Source organism: Heterodontus francisci, chromosome 19 (genome assembly GCF_036365525.1).
Source record: "Heterodontus francisci isolate sHetFra1 chromosome 19, sHetFra1.hap1, whole genome shotgun sequence".
NCBI classification, from domain to species: Eukaryota; Metazoa; Chordata; class Chondrichthyes; order Heterodontiformes; family Heterodontidae; genus Heterodontus; species Heterodontus francisci.
The window spans coordinates 85,750,717-85,768,298 of record NC_090389.1 but is presented as its reverse complement, the minus strand read 5'-3'; the positions used below and the strand labels follow the sequence as shown (position 1 = coordinate 85,768,298).

Genomic DNA, 17,582 nt, shown 5'->3' with positions numbered 1-17,582 from the left:
CCCCAGAGAGCTGTGGATGTTCAGTCATTGAATATATTCAAGGCAGAGATTGATAGTTTTTAGACTTTAAGGGAATCAAGGGATATGGGATTGGGCAGGAAGGTGGAGTTGAGGTGGAGGGTCAACCATGATCTTAATAAATGGCGGAGCAGGGTTGAGGGGCCCATAAGGCCTAATCTTGCTCCTATTTTGTGTTTTCTATGTTTCCTAATTTCCTAAATCGCCTGGCTCTGATTTTAAGTTTATGTCCCTTTGTCCTCAACTTCCTCACCAGCAGAAAATGTTTCTGTCCTTCTACCTTATCATTTCCATTCAAAACCTCCAAAATCAAATCACCACTTAACCTTTTGTATTCCATATCTACTCTATCAACCCCTTTCATAATATCAAGAAACCTCTATCAGGTCACTCTCTTTTCTCGAGTAAAGAGCCTTAGCTTGTTCAGTCTTTCCTAATAGTTAGAACCTCTCAGTTCTGGTATACCTTCGCCAGCACAGGGTGCCCACCACTACCCATAGGACTCAGCTCCTACTCCATCATGGCGCAAAGCTCGGTGACTGCCTCGCTGGAGAGGTGTACTCTTTGGCAATACTGTTGCTCCGACATTTGCAGGAAGCAGAGGCTCTGATGGTAGACCCTCTCTGGTGGGTAGCATAGTTTGCACATGAGAAGCTGATTGCGTGCCCCTCTGTGCCCTTCCCGTCCGTGACCCCTTCTAACCCTATGATTCTTGCTCCTCCTCACTGGAAGTGTCAAACCCTGAGTGAATGAGACCCATTGCAAATTGCTGCACTCACTTCTCACCTTCCTTACTCTGTACATACAAGTGGCAAGTACAGAGGACACTCAACCAGAATGCCTCCGCTGGGCTTGCCAAGTTTGGCTGGCTTCCAGATTGTCATTGCTGCGATTTTCTCATGATCACTCACGCTACAATGTCATGCTACCTCTCGCAATGGCTGTCAACTGTAGCCAAGACTGACCGTCTGCTGAGGATCCGCCACCTCATAGCTGGTGTGGCTCGGAAGCTCTGTTGTTCTCATGCACCCCTCACAAAATTGTAAATAACTGGTTAAAATCACCATTAATTGCCTATTTAACAGGCTTAATTACCTTCCTGTCGCCTTCAAGCATAGTCTGCACCCACCAGCCTGGCCACCTCTGGGAATATCCTCTAGTGGCGGAAGCATGCCAGGCTTCCATCCCGCTACAATATATCCACTGGCATTTTTATGCCCCTCCCGCCTCCCAGTCCATCTCCACTGTGCTGACAAAATTCCACTCACAGAGTAATTATGCACAGACAGAGATCATTCACTCTGTGTGATATCAAGAAATGACTGAAGGCACCGGATACTGCAAAGGCTATGGGCCCTGGTAACATTCCGGCAATAGTACTACTAAGACCTGTGCTCCAGAACTGGCTGTGCCCCTAGCCAAGCTGAGTCTAACATCAGTGGTTGGGAAACTGTTGGAAAAGGTTCTGAGGGACAGGATTAACCTCGACTTGGAGAGGCAGGGATTAATCAAGGATAGTCAGCATAGCTTTGTCAGGGGGAGATTGTGTCTAACTAACTTGATTGAATTTTTCGAGGAGATGACTAGATATGTAGATGAGGGTAAAACAGTTTGATGTATTCAACATGGACTTCAGTAAGCCTTTTGATAAGATCCCACATGGGAGATTGGTTAAGAAGGTAAGAGCTCATGGGATCCAGGGCAATTTGGCAAATTGACTGGTAAGATGGGCAGAGCTGTGGCAAATGGAATTTAATCCTGAGAAGTGTGAGGTGATGCATTTTGGGAGGACTAACAATGCAAGGGAATATACAAGGGATGGTAGGACCCTAGGAAGTACAGAGGGTCAGAGGGACCTTGGTGTACTTGTCCATAGATCACTGAAGGCAGCAGCACCGGTAGATAAGGTGGCCAGGAAGGCATATGGGATACTTGCCTTTATTAGCCGAGGCATAGAATATAAGAGCAGGGAGGTTATGATGGAGCTGTACAAAACGCTAGTTAGGCTACAGCTGGAGAACTGAGTACTGTGTACAGTTCTGGTCGCCACACTAAAGGAAGGATGTGATTGCACTGGAGAGGGTGCAGGGGAGATTCACCAGGATGTTGCCTGGGCTGGAGCATTTCAGCTATGAAGAGAGACTGAAAAGGCTAGGGTTGTTTTCCTTAGAGCAGAGAAGGCTGAGTGGGGACATGATTGAGGTATACAAAATTATGAGGGGCATTGATAGGTCAGATAGGAAGAAACTTTTTCCCTTAGTGGAGGGGTCAGTAACCAGGGGGCATAAATTCAAGGCAGGAGGTTTAGAGGGGATTTGAGGAAAAGAATTTCACCCAGAGGGTGGTTGGAATCTGGAACGCACTGCCTGAAGTGGTGGTAGAGGCAGGAACCCTCACAACATTTAAGAAGTATTTAGATGAGCACTTGAAACGCCAAAGCATACAAGGCTACGGGCCAAGTGCTGGAGAATGGGATTAGAATAGTTAGGTGATTGATGGTCGGCACAGACACGATGGGCCAGAGGGCCTGTTTCTGTGCTGTGTAACTCTAAGACTCTATGACTCTAATACTTATCCCTGACCGTTTACAAACCCTTCAGGATGTAAAACTTCCATTAACTGCTACTTTTCGTGTGGCAGTTTTTGACAATTTACAGTTTAAGGAGGGTGGAGGCCAACAAGGAGAGGAGGAGAAGTTCAAACATTACTTATCTGAACTTACCAATTAACACAAACTGCCCCTCCTCCAGCATGTCCTGCAGTTTTGCCAAGTTCTGATGTTGAACTGATTAGGGCAACAGATTCAGTCCGCAAGAGAATTTCACGAGCTTATGGGATTTTCACTGAAAGATTGGCAGCAATTTATGGTTTGAGCAGATAGAAAGAATAAACTTGCATTAATATAGCACCTCATCACATCCTCAGCCCTAATTACAGAATTTAAAAGGGGGCTGCTCCTTAACTTTTGGTATCACTTCAGTCACCCACTCTCTAGATTTTTTGCCATGTGGTGCGAAATTCCTGCCTGTCTTCCGCTGTCATGTTCTCGCCAGGGTGGCTGTGTTGTGTCTGCCCATGTGAACCACAAGCATTGGAATGTCTGGTAAATATCCAGAACAGCACTGTTACTTAATTTGATAAATTTCCTTCATGTTTGAACTGAAGTTCTGTTGTTCGTTGAGACCCTTTATAAAAAAAAAAGGGACAAATTTATTTGATTTTTGATTAATGTTGCTGTGACAACCCAGTCCATCCTCAGTGGTTACATTTTTTTCATTCATTCATGGAATTTGGTCCTCGCTGCCTATCCCTTGAAATAAAATGGTTACAAAAGGCATCACACTCTCAGAATGCCCAAAAGTGTCTCACAAACAGCAATTGTTTTTGGACATGAAGGGAATTTAGAGATATGGGGAGTGGGCAGGAAAGTGGAGTTCAGGTTGAAGATCAGCCATGGTCCTAATAAATGGCGGAGCAGGTTCGTGCAGGCATATAGCCCTCGCCCGCGACAATTTTTTATGTTCTCATGAATTTGTTTTGAAGTGTTGTCAGCATTTGTGGGATTTACATAATTGAGTTACATGGAGTCTACAGTACTGCAACAGGCCATTCAGCTCAACTGGTCTATGCTGGTGTTTATGCTCTACTTGAGCCCCCTCCCACCTTCTTTATCCAACCCCATCAGCATAATCCTTTATTCCCTTCTCCCTCATATGTTTATCGAGCTTCCCCTCAAAGGCATTTATGCTATTAGCCTCAACACTCCTTGAGGTAGCAAGTTGTAAATTCTTACTGCTCTTTGAGTAAAGAATTTTCTCATGCATTCCCTATTGGATTGATCAGTCACGATCATATTTATGACACTAGGTTTTGGTCTCCCTCACATTTTCTCCACTTCTACCCGATCAATTGGGATATTGTGGTGCAAACCCTATTATTTCATATGGTATGATATTGGAACGAATATGCAGTCAGTTGATGGAAACACTCACTCATCCAAGTTGGAATGTTTCCAAACTGTTTAGATAATTGGCATCATCATGTTACAGCCCTTGTAATTCTTTCCCTAAACCTCTCCGTCCTGCTATATCTCTCACCCCACCTCCTCCTTCAAAAAGGCTTCAGAACTGCCCTTTTAGTGACTGCTTCCCAAACACTTTCTTGCTGTTGGGTTCTTCTTGTTAGTAACTCTGAATAGATATATATAATTCTTTTTTTTAATTATTTATTTTTTAACCATGTGCCAGTCTTAAACTTATTTTTCATTTTTTTGCTTTGGGACAGAGCTGTTCATTATTTTGCTATTAGCACTCTCTCTGCACTCATGCTTTGTCTTTCACTACAACTATTTTGCACTCCATTTTCATTCTGTTCCATGACATCGCTGTCATTTAATCACTCCCCCTTCTGTCTTATCATAGAGTCATAGAGTTATACAGCACAGAAACAGGCCCTTCGGCCCATCGTGTCCGTGCTAGCCCTCAAGCACCTAACTATTCTAATCCCATTTTCCAGCACTTGGCCCGTAGCCTTGTATGCTATGGCGTTTCAAATGCTCATCTAAATACTTCTTAAATGCTCTGAGGGTTCCTGCCTCTACCACCTCTTCAAGCAGTACGTTCCAGATTCCAACCACCCTCTGGGTGAAAAAAAATTTCTTCAAATCCCTTCTAAATCTCCTGCCCCTTACCTTAAATTTATGCACCCTGTTATTGACCCCTCCACCAAGGAAAAAAGTTTCTTCCTATCTAACCTATCAGTGCCCTTCATAATTTTGTTTACCTCAATCAGGTCCCCCTCAGTCTTCTCTGCTCAATGGAAAACAACCCTAGCCTTTTCAGTCTCTCTTTATATCTGAAATGCTCCAGCCCAGGCGAATCTCCTCTGCACCCTCTTTTTATTCTTCTCCTCCCCCCCCACCCGCCCTTTCACTTGCTCAAAGACTGTTACATTTCTAACTTTTGCCGGTTCTGATGAAGGGTCAAAGACATGAAACCTTAACTCTGTTTTTCTCTGCATAGATGCTGCCAGAACCTGCTGAGTATTTCTGGCACTTTCTGTTCTCATTTCAGAGTTCCAGCATCCGCAGTATTTTGCTCTTATTTAAGTTACTGTTGAACCTCCTTGTACTTTTTTGGTGCCAGTCCAATTCCCAAATTATGTTGTTACCAAGACATTGAACTGGTTGCAAACCAGAGACGATGGGTGATTTTGCTCTGCCGCACTACTGCGCCACCTGAAGCCCGACAGGGGAAGTACAGCAGCGACGGGCGGGGTAAACTACATCTCCCATCGGCCCCCGCAACGCGCATGCGTTGCTAACGGCCAACATCGGCCTCGCCCGCCCACACGGTTCAACGACGAATCGGATTGGTCGCTTCTTATCGCCGTGCACGGGCCCCGCCTCCCGGCTCAATCGCTTGGCAGGTTCCTGCGGTTGTCAAGGGGCGAAAATCTTCAAATAAAATTAATCGCTCAAATAATCTCGGATTGACCGGGAATGGGGGCGAGTGGCAGCACCCGGCGGGTGTCCTTCGGCAAGGACGAGCAGGAGCGAGTGACAGTGTTGCAGGGCCTGAGGGTGAGCAGGGGGAGGGGGGGCAAAGGGAGTGGGGAGGGATGGGGTCAGGGGAGTGTGGGGGGGGCAAGGGGAGTGGGGGGGATGAGATGGGGAGGGGAGTGGGAGTGGGAGGGAGGAGGACAGGGATGTGGGGGGATGGGGAGGAAGACGGAGGGGATGGGAAGGAGACGGAGGGGAAGAGTGGGGGTTGGAGTTGGGGAGGAGAATGGGTGGAGGGAAGAGTAATGGGAGATGGGGATGGGGAGGAGGGGATAGAAAATAGGAGCAGGAGTAGGCAATTCGGCCCTTCGAGCCTGCTCCGCCATTCATTATGATCATGGCTGATCATCCAACTCAGTAACCTGTTTCCGCTTTCGCCCCGTACCCTTTGATCCCTTTAGACCCAAGAGCTATATCTAACTCCTTCTTGAAAACATGCAATGTTTTGTCCTCAACTGCTTTCTGTGGTAGCGAATTCCACAGGCTCACCACTCGCTGGGTGAAGAAATTTCACCTCATCTCAGTCCTGAAAGGTTTACCCCGTATCCTTAGACTATGACCCCTGGTTCTGGACTCTCCCACCATCGGGAACATCTTTCCTGCATCTACCCTGTCAAGTCCTGTTAGAATTTTATGAGATTCCCCCCTCACTCTTCTGAACTCCTGCGAATATAATCCTAACCGACTCAATCTCTCCTCATACGTCAGTCCCACCATCCCAGGAATCAGTCTGGTAAACCTTCGCTGCACTCCCTTTATGGCAAGAACATCCTTCCTCAGATAAGGAGACCAAAACTGCGCACAATATTCCAGGTGTGGCCTCACCAAGGCCCTGTGTAATTGCAGAAAGGCATCCCTGCTTCTGTACTCGAATCCTCTCGCTATGACGGCCAACATACCATTTGCCTTTTTTATCGCCTATTGCACCTGCAAGCTTACCTTCAGCGACTGGTGTACGCGAACACCCAAGTCTCGTTGCACATTCCCCTCTCTCAGTTTATAGCCGTTCAGATAATCTGCCTTCCTGTTTTTGCTACCAAAGGGTATAACCTCACATTTATACTTACTGCATCTGCCATGCATTTGCCCACACACCCAACTTGTCCAAATCACCCTGAAGCCTCTCTGCATCTTCCTCACAACTCACCCTCCCGCTCAGTTTTGTGTCATCTGCGAATTTGGAGATCTTGCATTTAGTTCCCTCATCTAAATCATTAGTATTTATTGTGAATAGCTGGGGTCCCAGCACTGGGAGTACCCCACTAGTCGCTGCCTGCCATTCAGAAAAAGACCTGTTTATTCCTACTCTTTGTTTCCTGTCTGCCAACCAATTTTCTATCCATCGCAATACACTACCCCCAGTCCCTGCGCTTTAATTTTACATGCTAATCTCTTATGTGGCACTTTGTCGAAAGCCTTCTGAAAGTCCAAATAAACCACATCCACCAGCTCCCCCTCATTAACTCTACTAGTTACATCCTCGAAGAATTCTAGTAGATTTGTCAAGCATGATTTCGCTTTCATAAATCCATGCTGACTCTGTCTGATTCTACCACTGTTCTCTAAGTGCTCTGCTATAAAATCTTTGATAATGGGCTCTAGAATTTTCCCCGCTACCGACGTCAGGCTGAGTGGTCTATAATTCCCTGTTTTCTCTCTACCTCCCTTTTTAAATAGTGGGGTTACATTAGCTACCCTCCAATATGTAGGAACTGTTCCAGAGTCTATAGAATCTTGGAAGATGACCACCAATACATCCACTATTTCTCTGGCCACTTCCTTAGGTACTCTGGGATGCATACCATCAGGCCCTCGGGATTTATCGGATTCAATCCCATCAAATTCCCCAACACCATTTCTCTACTAATATTGATTTCCTTCAGTTCCCCTCTCTGACTAAGCTCCGTGTTCCCCAACATTTCTGGTATGATATTTGTGTTCTTCTTTGTGAAGACAGAACCAAAGTATGCATTTAGTTGGTCAGCCATTTCTTTGTTCCCCAGAATAGATTCCCCTGTTTCTGACTGTAAGGGACCTACATTTGTCTTCACCAATCTTTTTCTCTTCACATACCTATAGAAACTTTTACAGTCATTTTTTATGTTCCCTGCAAGCTTACCCTTGTACTCTATTTTCCCCTTCTTAATCAATCTCCTTTGCTGAATTCTAAACTGCTCCTAATCCTCAGGTCTGTTGTTTTTTCTGGCATATCTGTATGCGTCTTCCTTGGATCTAATGCTATCTCTAATTTCCCTTGTAAGCCATGGTTTGGTTACCTTTCCCGTTTTACTTTTGCGCCAGACAGGAATAAACAATTGTTGCAGTTCATCCATGCGCTCTTTAAATGTTTGCCGTTGCCTATCCACCGTCATCCCTTTAAGTAATATTTCCCAATCCATCTTAGCCAACTCGCGCCTCATACCTTCGTAGTTTCCTTCATTAAGGTTCAGGACCCTAGTCTCAGAATCAGCTACGTCACTCTCCATCTTGATGAAGAATTCTATCGTATTGTGGTCGCTCATCCCCAAGGGGTCTCGCACAACTATATTGTCAATTATTCCCCTCTCATTACACAATACCCAGTCTAGGATGGCCTGTTCTCTAGTTGGTTCCTCAACGTATTGGCCCGGAAAACCATCCCCTATACACTCCAGGAATTCCTCCTCTACGGTATTGTGACTAATTTGATCTGCCCAGTCTATATGCAGGTGAGAGTCACCCATAATTACAGATGTTCCTTTATCGCATGCATCTCTAATTTCCTGTTTAATGCCACTATCAACATGACCACTACAGTTTGGGGGTCTATTTCCAACCCCCACTAACGTTTTTTGCCCCTTCGTGTTTCTCAGCCCTACCCATACTGATTCCACATCGTCCTTCCTCACTATCGCGTTCATTTCCTCTTTAAATAGCGATGCAACTCCACTGCCTTTTACTTTTTGTCTGTCCTTCCTAAATACTGAATACCCTGGATGTTCGTTTCCCATCCCTGGTCACCCTGCAGCCATGTCTCCATAATCCCGACTATATCATACCCGTTTACATCTATTTGCACGATTAATTCATCCACTTTATTGCGAATGCTCCGCGCGTTAAGGCACAAAGCCTTAAGGCTTGTCTTTTTAATATTACTTGTCCCCTTCCCACTATTTTTCACTGTGGCCCTGTTTGATTCTGGCCCATGATTTCTCTGCCTATCACTTTTCTTATTCCCCTTATTGTCTTTTGTTCTTGTCTTTGATCCCCCCTCCTCTGACTCAAAGAACAAAGCACAGGAACAGGCCATTTGGCCCTCCAAACCTGCGCCGATCTTGATGCCTGCCTAAACTAAACCTTCTGCACTTCCGGGGACCGTATCCCTCTATTCCCATCCTATTCATGTATTTGTCAAGATGCCTCTTAAACATCGCTATCGTACCTGCTTCCACCACCTCCCCCGGCAGCAAGTTCCAGGCACTCACCATCCTCTGTGTAAAGAACTTGCCTCACACATCCCCTCTAAACTTTGCCCCTCGCACCTTAAACCTATGTCCCCCAGTAACTGACTCTTCCACCCTGGGAAAAAGCTTCTGACTATCCACTCTGTCCATGCCGCTCATAGCTTTGTAAACCTCTATCATGTTGCCCCTCCACCTCCGTCGTTCCAGTGAAAACAATCCGAGTTTATCCAACCTCTCCTCATAGCTAATGCCCTCCAGACCAGGCAACATCCTGGTAAACCTCTTTTGTACCTTCTCCAAAGCCTCCACGTCCTTCTGGTAGTGTGGCGACCAGAATTGCACGCAATATTCTAAGTGTGGCCTAACTAAAGTTCTGTACGGCGGCAGCATGACTTGCCAATTTTTATACTCTATGCCCCGACCGATGAAGGCAAGCATGCCGTATGCCTTCTTGACTACCTTATCCACCTGTGTTGCCACTTTCAGTGACCTGTGGACCTGTACGTCCAGATCTCTCTGCCTGTCAATACTCCTAAGGGTTCTGTCATTTACTGTATACTTCCCACCTGCATTAGACCTTCCAAAATACATTACCTCACATTTGACTGGATTAAACTCCATCAGCCATTTCTCCGCCCAAGTCTCCAACCGATCTATATCCTGCTGTATCCTCTGACAATCCTCAACACTATCCGCAACTCCACCAACCTTTGTGTCGTCCGCAAACTTACTAATCAGACCAGCTACATTTTCCTCCAGATCATTTATATATACTACAAACAGCAAAAGTCCCAACACTGATCCCTGCGGAACACCACTAGTCACATCCCTCCATTCAGAAAAGCACCCTTCCACTGCTACCCTCTGTCTTCTATGACTGAGCCAGTTCTGTATCCATCTTGCTAGCTCACCTCTGATCCCGTGTGACTTCACCTTTTGTACCAGTCTGCCATGAGGGACCTTGTCAAAGGCTTTACTGAAGTCCGTATAGATAACATCCACTGCCCTTCCTTCATCAATCATCTTCGTCACTTCCTCAAAAAACTCAATCAAATTAGTGAGACATGACCTCCACTTCACAAAACCATGCTGCCTCTCGCTAATAAGTTCGTTTGTTTCCAAATGGGAGTAAATCCTGTCCTGAAGAATCCTCTCTAATAATTTCCCTACCACTGATTCCTTGCAAAGGTTCCCATCCCCCTGCCATTTTATTTTAAACCCTCCCCAACCACTCTAGCAAATACTCCCCATAGGACATCAGTCCTGGTCCTGCCCAGGTGTAACCCGTCCAGTTTGTACTGGTCCCACTTCCCCCAGAACTGGTCCCAATGTCCCAGGAAGCTAAAAACCTCTCCCGGGGGTTGGGGAGGGGAGTGGGTGGTTGGAGTGGGGGGGGAAGGGGAGTGAGTGAGTGGGTGGTTGGTTGTGGGGGGAGGGGAGTGGGTGGTTGGTTGGTTGGGGGGGGGGAGGGGAGTGGGTGGGTGGTTGGTTGGTTGGGGGGGGGGAGGGGAGTGGGTGGGTGGTTGGTTGAGGGGGGTGGGTGGTTGATTGGGAGGGAGGGGAGTGGGTGGTTGAGGAGGAATGGAGTGGGGGATGGGGAGGAGGGGAAGGGAGGGGGAGAGGGGGCTTGGGGGAAGGTTTGAGGAGAGGTGGGGATTGGGGGCCAAGGGTGAGGGGAGGTGGGGAAGGGTGGTTGGGAGGATGGGGAGTGGGGGGTTGAGGATTGGGAGGGGTTGGAGCAGGTGATGAGGGTTGAGGAGTGGGAGGGGGCAGGGCAGAGAGGAGGGAGGGGGGAGAGTGGGATGGGGGGGGGAAGAGGAGGGAGGCCTGGGGAGCCTGAGGGCGAATTAGGCCTCGGGCCTTGCCGATGAGGGTCTGACCCCCTGGGCTGTGATCTGGGGATTAGGGTCTGACCCCCTTGGGCTGGGGTGTGGGGGTTAGGCTCTGACACATTCCAGGTTTGTGGTATTGCGTAAAAATAACTGAGAGGTAGTGCAAACTCATTTATCCAGTGCACAAGAAGACAAAAGAATTGTCGTTGGAAGTGCAGAGCAGGTCAATTGGTGGTTGAATGTGGGAGGTGAATTGAACTGGTATATTGCATTGGTCTTTGCTATAGAGGATACAAGTAACATCCCAGAAATAGCTGTAAATCAGGAAATGGTAGGGAGGGAGGAACTGAAGAAAATTACAATCACTAGGGAAGTGGTACTGAGCAAATTGTTGGAGCTGCGGCTGACAAGTCCAAGGGTCCTGATGGACTTCATCCTAGGGTGTTAAAAGAAGTGGCCAGTGAGATAGTTGATGCGTTGGTTTTAGTTTTCCAAAATTCCCTAGATTCAGGGAAGTTTCCATTAGATTGGAAAATAGCCAATGTAACTCCTTTATTCAAAACGGGAGGGAGACAGAAAGCAGGAAACTACAGGCCAGTTAGCTTAACATCTGTCATAGGGAAAATTTTAGCAGCTATTATTAAAGACGTTATAGCAGGACACTGAGAAAAATTCAAGTTAATCAGGCAGAGTCAACGTGGTTTTGTGAAAGGGAAATCATGTTTATCCAATTTATTTGAGTTCTTTGAAGAAGTAACATGTGCTGTGGATAAAGGGGAACCAGTGGATGTATTGTACTTAGATTTCCAGAAGGCATTTGATAATGTGCCACATCCAAGGTTATTGCGGAAAATAAAAGCTCATGGTGTAGGGGGTAACATTGGCATGGATAGAAGATTGACTAGCTAAGGAAACAGAAATGGGTCATTTCCTGGTTGGCAAGATGTAACGAGTGGTGTGCCACAGGGTTCAGTGCTGGGGCCTTAACTTTTTACAATTTATACAAATGATTTGGATGAAGGGACTAAAGGTATGGTTGCTAAATTTGCTGATGACATAAAACTAGGTAGGAAAGTAAGTTGTGATGAGGACATAAGGATGCTACAAAGGGATATAATTAGGTTAAGTGAGTGGGCAAAGATCTGGCAAATTGAGTATAATGTGGGGAAGTGTGAAATTATCTATTTTGTCAGGAAGAATAAAAAAGCATATTTTCTAAATAGTGAGAGATTGCAAAGCTCTGAGATGCAGAGGGATCTGGGTGTTCTAGTGCTTGAATCGCAAAACGTTAGTATGCAGGTACAGCACGTAATTAGGAAAACTGATAGAATGTTATTGTTTATTGCGAGGGGAATTGAATACAAATATAGGGAGGTTATGTTTCAGTTCCACAGCGCATTGGTGAGACCACATCTGGAGTACTGTGTACAGTGTTGGTCTCCTTATTTGAGGAAGGATGTAAATGCGTTGGAAGAAGTTCAGAGGTTTATTTGGCTAATACCTCTCATGAGCAGGTTGTCTTTTGAGGAAGGATTCGTTAGGCTAGGCTTGTATCTGCTGGAGCTTAGAAGTGTCGGGGGTGACTTGATTGAAACATATAAAATCCTGAGGGGTCTTGACAGGGTGGATGTGGAAAGGATGTTTCCTGTTGTGGAAGAATCTAGAACTAGAGGTCAATATTTAAAAATAAGGTGGTTACCCATTTAAGACAGATGAGGAGAAATTTTTTCTGAGGGTCATGAGTCTTTGGAACTCTCTTCCTCAAAAGGTGGTGGAAGCAGAGTCTTTGAATATTTTTAAGGCAGAGGTAGATATATACTTGATAAGCAAGGGGGTGAAAGGTTATCGGGGGTAGGTGGGAATGTGGAGTTACGGTTATAATCAGATCAGCAATGATCTTGTTGAATGGCGGAGCAGGCTCGAGATGCCGCGTGGCCTACTCCTGCTCCTAACTTGTATGTTCATGGGAAGTGCAACTTTCTGGCCACCCATCCGCAGCCCAGCACACAGCTGCAGAGGGTCAGGCATTGAGAATTTTAGAAGATTTTCCTCTTATTTGGTATGTTTGGAAATTTAACCTAACATATGCCTTGTGTGACAAAAACAAGAAATGCTGGAATCACTCAGCAGGTCTGGCAGCATCTGTGGAAAGAGAAGCAGAGTTAACGTTTCGGGTCAGTGACCCTTCTTCGGAACTGTGTGTATTGAGACCCCCTTTTCAAAATATTCCACCCCGAATATGATGACAAGGGTAAACACAGGGTTTTCATCCCTCATAATTCTTGCTCTGATAGTGGCCATATCTTTCTCTTCATACCTTCGTTCTCATTTCAAATAGATCTTTCCTCCTCACTAGTCCAATTTTCAATGCTGTGCTATTTAAACAGCAGCCAACCTCCCCTCAGCTTCCCCTGGCTGGGGAATCTAGAACACGGGGGCAGAGTCTCAGGATAAGTGGCCCATCATTGTAGGACTGAGCTTGGAGTAATTTCTTCACTGAGTTGTGAATCTTTTGGAATTGTCTACACCAGACGGTTGTGGATGCTCCATCATTGAATATACTTACGGCTGCGATAGACAGATTTTTGGGGTCTCAGGAAATAAAGGGATATGGGAAGTGGGTGCGAAAGTAGAGTTGAGACTGAAGATCAGCCATAATAGTATTGAATGACGCAACAGGCACGAGGGACCACATGGTCTACTCCTGCTGCTATTTCTTGCCTTGTTCATTTCTGGGTTCCTGGTGCTGATTTGGAATCTGATCCCATGTGGAGTTGAAAGAAAAGTTAGTTGCCTTTTGTTTCATTCCCGGGATGTGGCAAGGCCAACATTCATTGCCCATCCCTAATTGCTGTTGAGAAGGTGGTGGTGAGCGGTCTTCTTGAACCACTGCAGTCTGTGTGGTGTAAGTACTCCCACGATACTGTTAGGTAGGCAGTTCCAGGATTTTTACCCAGTGACAATGAAGGAATGGTGATATATTTCCAAGTTGGAATGGTGTGTGTGACTTGCAGGAGAGCTTTGAGGTGGTGGCGTCCCTGTACACCTGCAGTCCTTGTCCTAGGTGGAGGAGGTTGCGAGTTTGGGAGGTGCTTGTGAAGAAGTGGCCAAGTCGCTGTAGTGTACTTTGTAGATGGTACACACTGCAGCCACAGTGTGCTGGTGGTGAATGTTTAAGGTGGTGGAATGGGGTGCTGATTTAAATACTGTCTCTGCTGATAGCAATATCCTGGTAGATTGCTGCTGGGTCCACTTATTTGGAAAGATTTCTGTACCTAAGGGAGCATATGTTGTGAGTATAAAATATGACCCATGCTGCCTCTTTTTCAGTCCCAAACAGGTCATCAATTTCAGATTTTATGTGGTAATTTCACTCTCTAGCCCCATTAATCATGTTTCAGGCTGCTGATTCCTATCCAGTGGTGCTTATTTATGGCATGCCTGTTGTGGGAAGCTGTGATACCTGCCCCATTTCCCCCACCTCAAGCAAATCACTTGACACTCAGTCTCTCAGCTCAAGGTTGGGCATGACTATGCTACAGCACTGGTTGCCACCTGCTGGAGAGGAGGGAGGTGAACATGTTGAAGAAAAGAACTCTCAGGAGACATTTTCAAGTAGAATTGAATTAACTTTGTAGGTCGAAACAGCAAAGAGTTGTAAACCTGATGTGATGGTTTTTTGAATAGCAAATGAGATATTCAATTATACCATCCATCAGAAATGTAGAATGTAGACTGTTTTATTACTTTCACAATCACTCTGATCTGATCATCCGTTGTGAAGTTCATGTTATTTAAAACTTATGTTTTTTGACAGTTGACAGGGAAAATTTGCACTACACTGCTAGTAGTGAGAATTTAATTGAATTGGGTGTCGTGCAGAAACGTCCTTTTTAAAAACTCAAGGTGAAATCTTTGAAACTTACAGATATCTGAATAAATGCCTGCAAGTTGAGTTTGGTGTTGCTTTAAATTTTTCTTTCTCATCATCTTTTTCCCTTGGCCCATTCTCCCATGGACGTGTTGACTTTGTAGAGCTCTCTTTCCGTATTGCTTGCTTTCAGGTTCATTTGGGCATCTTTTGTGAGCTGGGGCACTGCTTCTGTCTCCTCTCAACTGAATCCTAGCCCTGGATACCAATTAGAAGGGAGAACACATTTTTTTTAAGCCTGGAAGAAATTGTAGCACCTGCGCTCTGCCAATAATTGTGGCTAATTCTTCCTCTCCCCCTTCCGCCCACCCCAACTCCCCTCATACCCATGGGCATTAAAGATGAAAAGAAAGAACTTTTAAAAAATCCATTTATGGGATGTGGGCGTCACTGGCTAGGCCAGCATTTATTGCCCATCCCTAATTGCCCTTGAGAAGGTGATGGCGAACTGCCTTCTTGAACCGCTGCAGTCCATGTGAGGTAGGTACGCCCACAGCACTGCTGGGAAGGGAGTTCCAGGATTTTGACAGTGACAGTGAAGGAACGGTGATATAGTTCCAAGTCAGGATGGTGTGTGACTTGGAGGGGAACTTGCAGGTGGTGGTGTTCCCATGCATTTGCTGCATTTGTCCTTCTAGTTGGTAGAGGTCGTGGGTTTGGAAGGTGATGTCGAAGGACCCTTGGTGCATTGCTGCAGTGCATCTTATAGATGGTACACACTGCTGCCACAGAGTGTCGGTGGTGGAGGGAGTCATTGGCAAACAGGATTAAGGAGAATCCCAAGGCTTTTTATACGTATATAAAGAGCAAGAGGGTAACCAGGGAAAGGGTTGGCCCACTCAAGGACAGAGATGGGAATCTATGTGTGGAGCCAGAGGAAATGGGCAAAGTACTAAATGAGTACTTTGCATCATTATTCACCAAAGAGAAGGACTTGGTGGATGATAAGTCTAGGGAAGGGAGTGTAGATAGTCTGGGCCATGTCGTTATCAAAAAGGAGGAGGTGTTGGGCGTCTTGCAAAGCATTAAGTTAGATAAGTCCCCAGGGCCTGATGGGATCTACCCCAGAATACTGAGGGAGGCAAGGGAAGAAATTACTGGGGCCTTGACAGAAATCTTTGTATCTTCATTGGTTACAGGTGAGGTCCCAGAGGACTGGAGAATAGCCAATGTTGTTCCTTTGTTTAAGAAGGGTCGCACGGATAATCCAGGAAATTATAGGCCGGTGAGCCTTACATCAGTGGTAGGGAAATTATTAGAGAGGATTCTTCGGGGCAGGATTTACTCCCATTTGGAAACAAATGAACTTATTAGCGAGAGGCAGCATGGTTTTGTGAAGGGGAGGTCGTGTCTCACCTAACATGATTGAGTTTTTTGAGGAAGTGACGAAGATGATTGATGAGGGAAGGGCAGTGGATGTAGTCTATATGGACTTCAGTAAAGCCTTTGACAAGGTCCCTCATGGCAGACTGGTACAAAAGGTGAAGTCACATGGTTTCAGAGGTGAGCTGGCAAGATGGATACAGAACTGGCTCGGTCATTGAAGACAGAGGGTAGCAGTGGAAGGGTGCTTTTCTGAATGGAGGGCTGTGACTAGTGGTGTTCCGCAGGGATCAGTGCTGGGACCTTTGCTGTTTGTAGTATATATAAATGATTTGGAGGAAAATGTAGCTGGTCTGGTTAGTAAGTTTGCAGACGACACAAAGGTTGGTGGAGTTGTGGATAGTGATGAGGATTGTCAGAGGATACAGCAGGATATAGATCGGTTGGAGACTTGGGCGGAGAAATGGCAGATGGAGTTTAATCCAGACAAATGTGAGGTAATCCATTTTGGAAGATCGAATACAGGTGGGAAGTATACAGTAAATGGCAGAACCCTTAGGAGTATTGACAGGCAGAGAGATCTGGGCGTTCAGGTCCACAGGTCACTGAAAGTGGCAACACAGGTGGATAAGGTAGTCAAGAAGGCATACGGCATGCTTACCTTCATCGGTCGGGGCATAGAGTATAAAACTGGCAAGTCATGTTGCAGCTGTACAGAACCTTAGTTCGGCCACACTTAGAATATTGCGTGCAATTCTGGTCGCCACACTACCAGAAGGACGTGGAGGCTTTGGAGAGGGTACAGAAGAGATTTACCAGAATGTTGCCTGGTCTGGAGGGCATTAGCTGTGAGGAGAGGTTGGATAAACTCTGATTGTTTTCACTGGAACGACGGAGGTGGAGGGGAGACATGATAGAGGTTTACAAAGGTATGAGTGGCATGGACAGAGTGGATAGTCAGAAGCTTTTTCCCAGGGTGGAAGAGTCAGTTACTGGGGGACATAGGTTTAAGGTGCGAGGGGCAAAGTTTAGAGGGGATGTGTGAGGCAAGTTCTTTACACAGAGGATGGTGAGTGCCTGGAACTTGCTGCCGGGGGAGGTGGTGGAAGCAGGTACGATAGTGACGTTTAAGAGACATCTTGACAAATACATGAATAGGATGGGAATAGAGGGATACGGTCCCCGGAAGTGCAGAAGGTTTTAGTTTAGACAGGCATCAAGATCGGCGCAGGCTTGGAGGGCCGAATGGCCTGTTCCTGTGCTGTACTGTTCTTTGTTCTTTGAATCAGCATTTGCACTCACGGTCCAGGTTGCCAGATAAAGAATGGATGCTTTGGTTAGATTCTGGAGGGCTGCTGGTGCCTTTCTGTTGCTGCTCCCTCCCCTCTGCTTTACATTAATGAAGGAGTGCTACATTGCCAGAGGTGCCACCTTACAGTTAAAGCGATAAACTGAGGGTTGTCCTGATTGTTCTG

At 46.1% G+C, this 17,582-nt stretch overlaps 1 protein-coding gene across 1 annotated transcript in view; it reads left to right on the top strand.

Moving 5' to 3' along the window:
• Nucleotides 1-5,392: 5,392 nt before the first annotated feature.
• chchd6a (coiled-coil-helix-coiled-coil-helix domain containing 6a) overlaps nucleotides 5,393-17,582 on the top strand; it is a 388,249-nt gene continuing 376,059 nt past the window's right edge. The window contains exon 1 of the mRNA XM_068052356.1: nucleotides 5,393-5,599. Within this exon, the coding sequence (XP_067908457.1) occupies nucleotides 5,519-5,599 (81 nt within the window). The 5' untranslated portion in view covers nucleotides 5,393-5,518. The remainder of the gene's footprint in view (nucleotides 5,600-17,582) is intronic.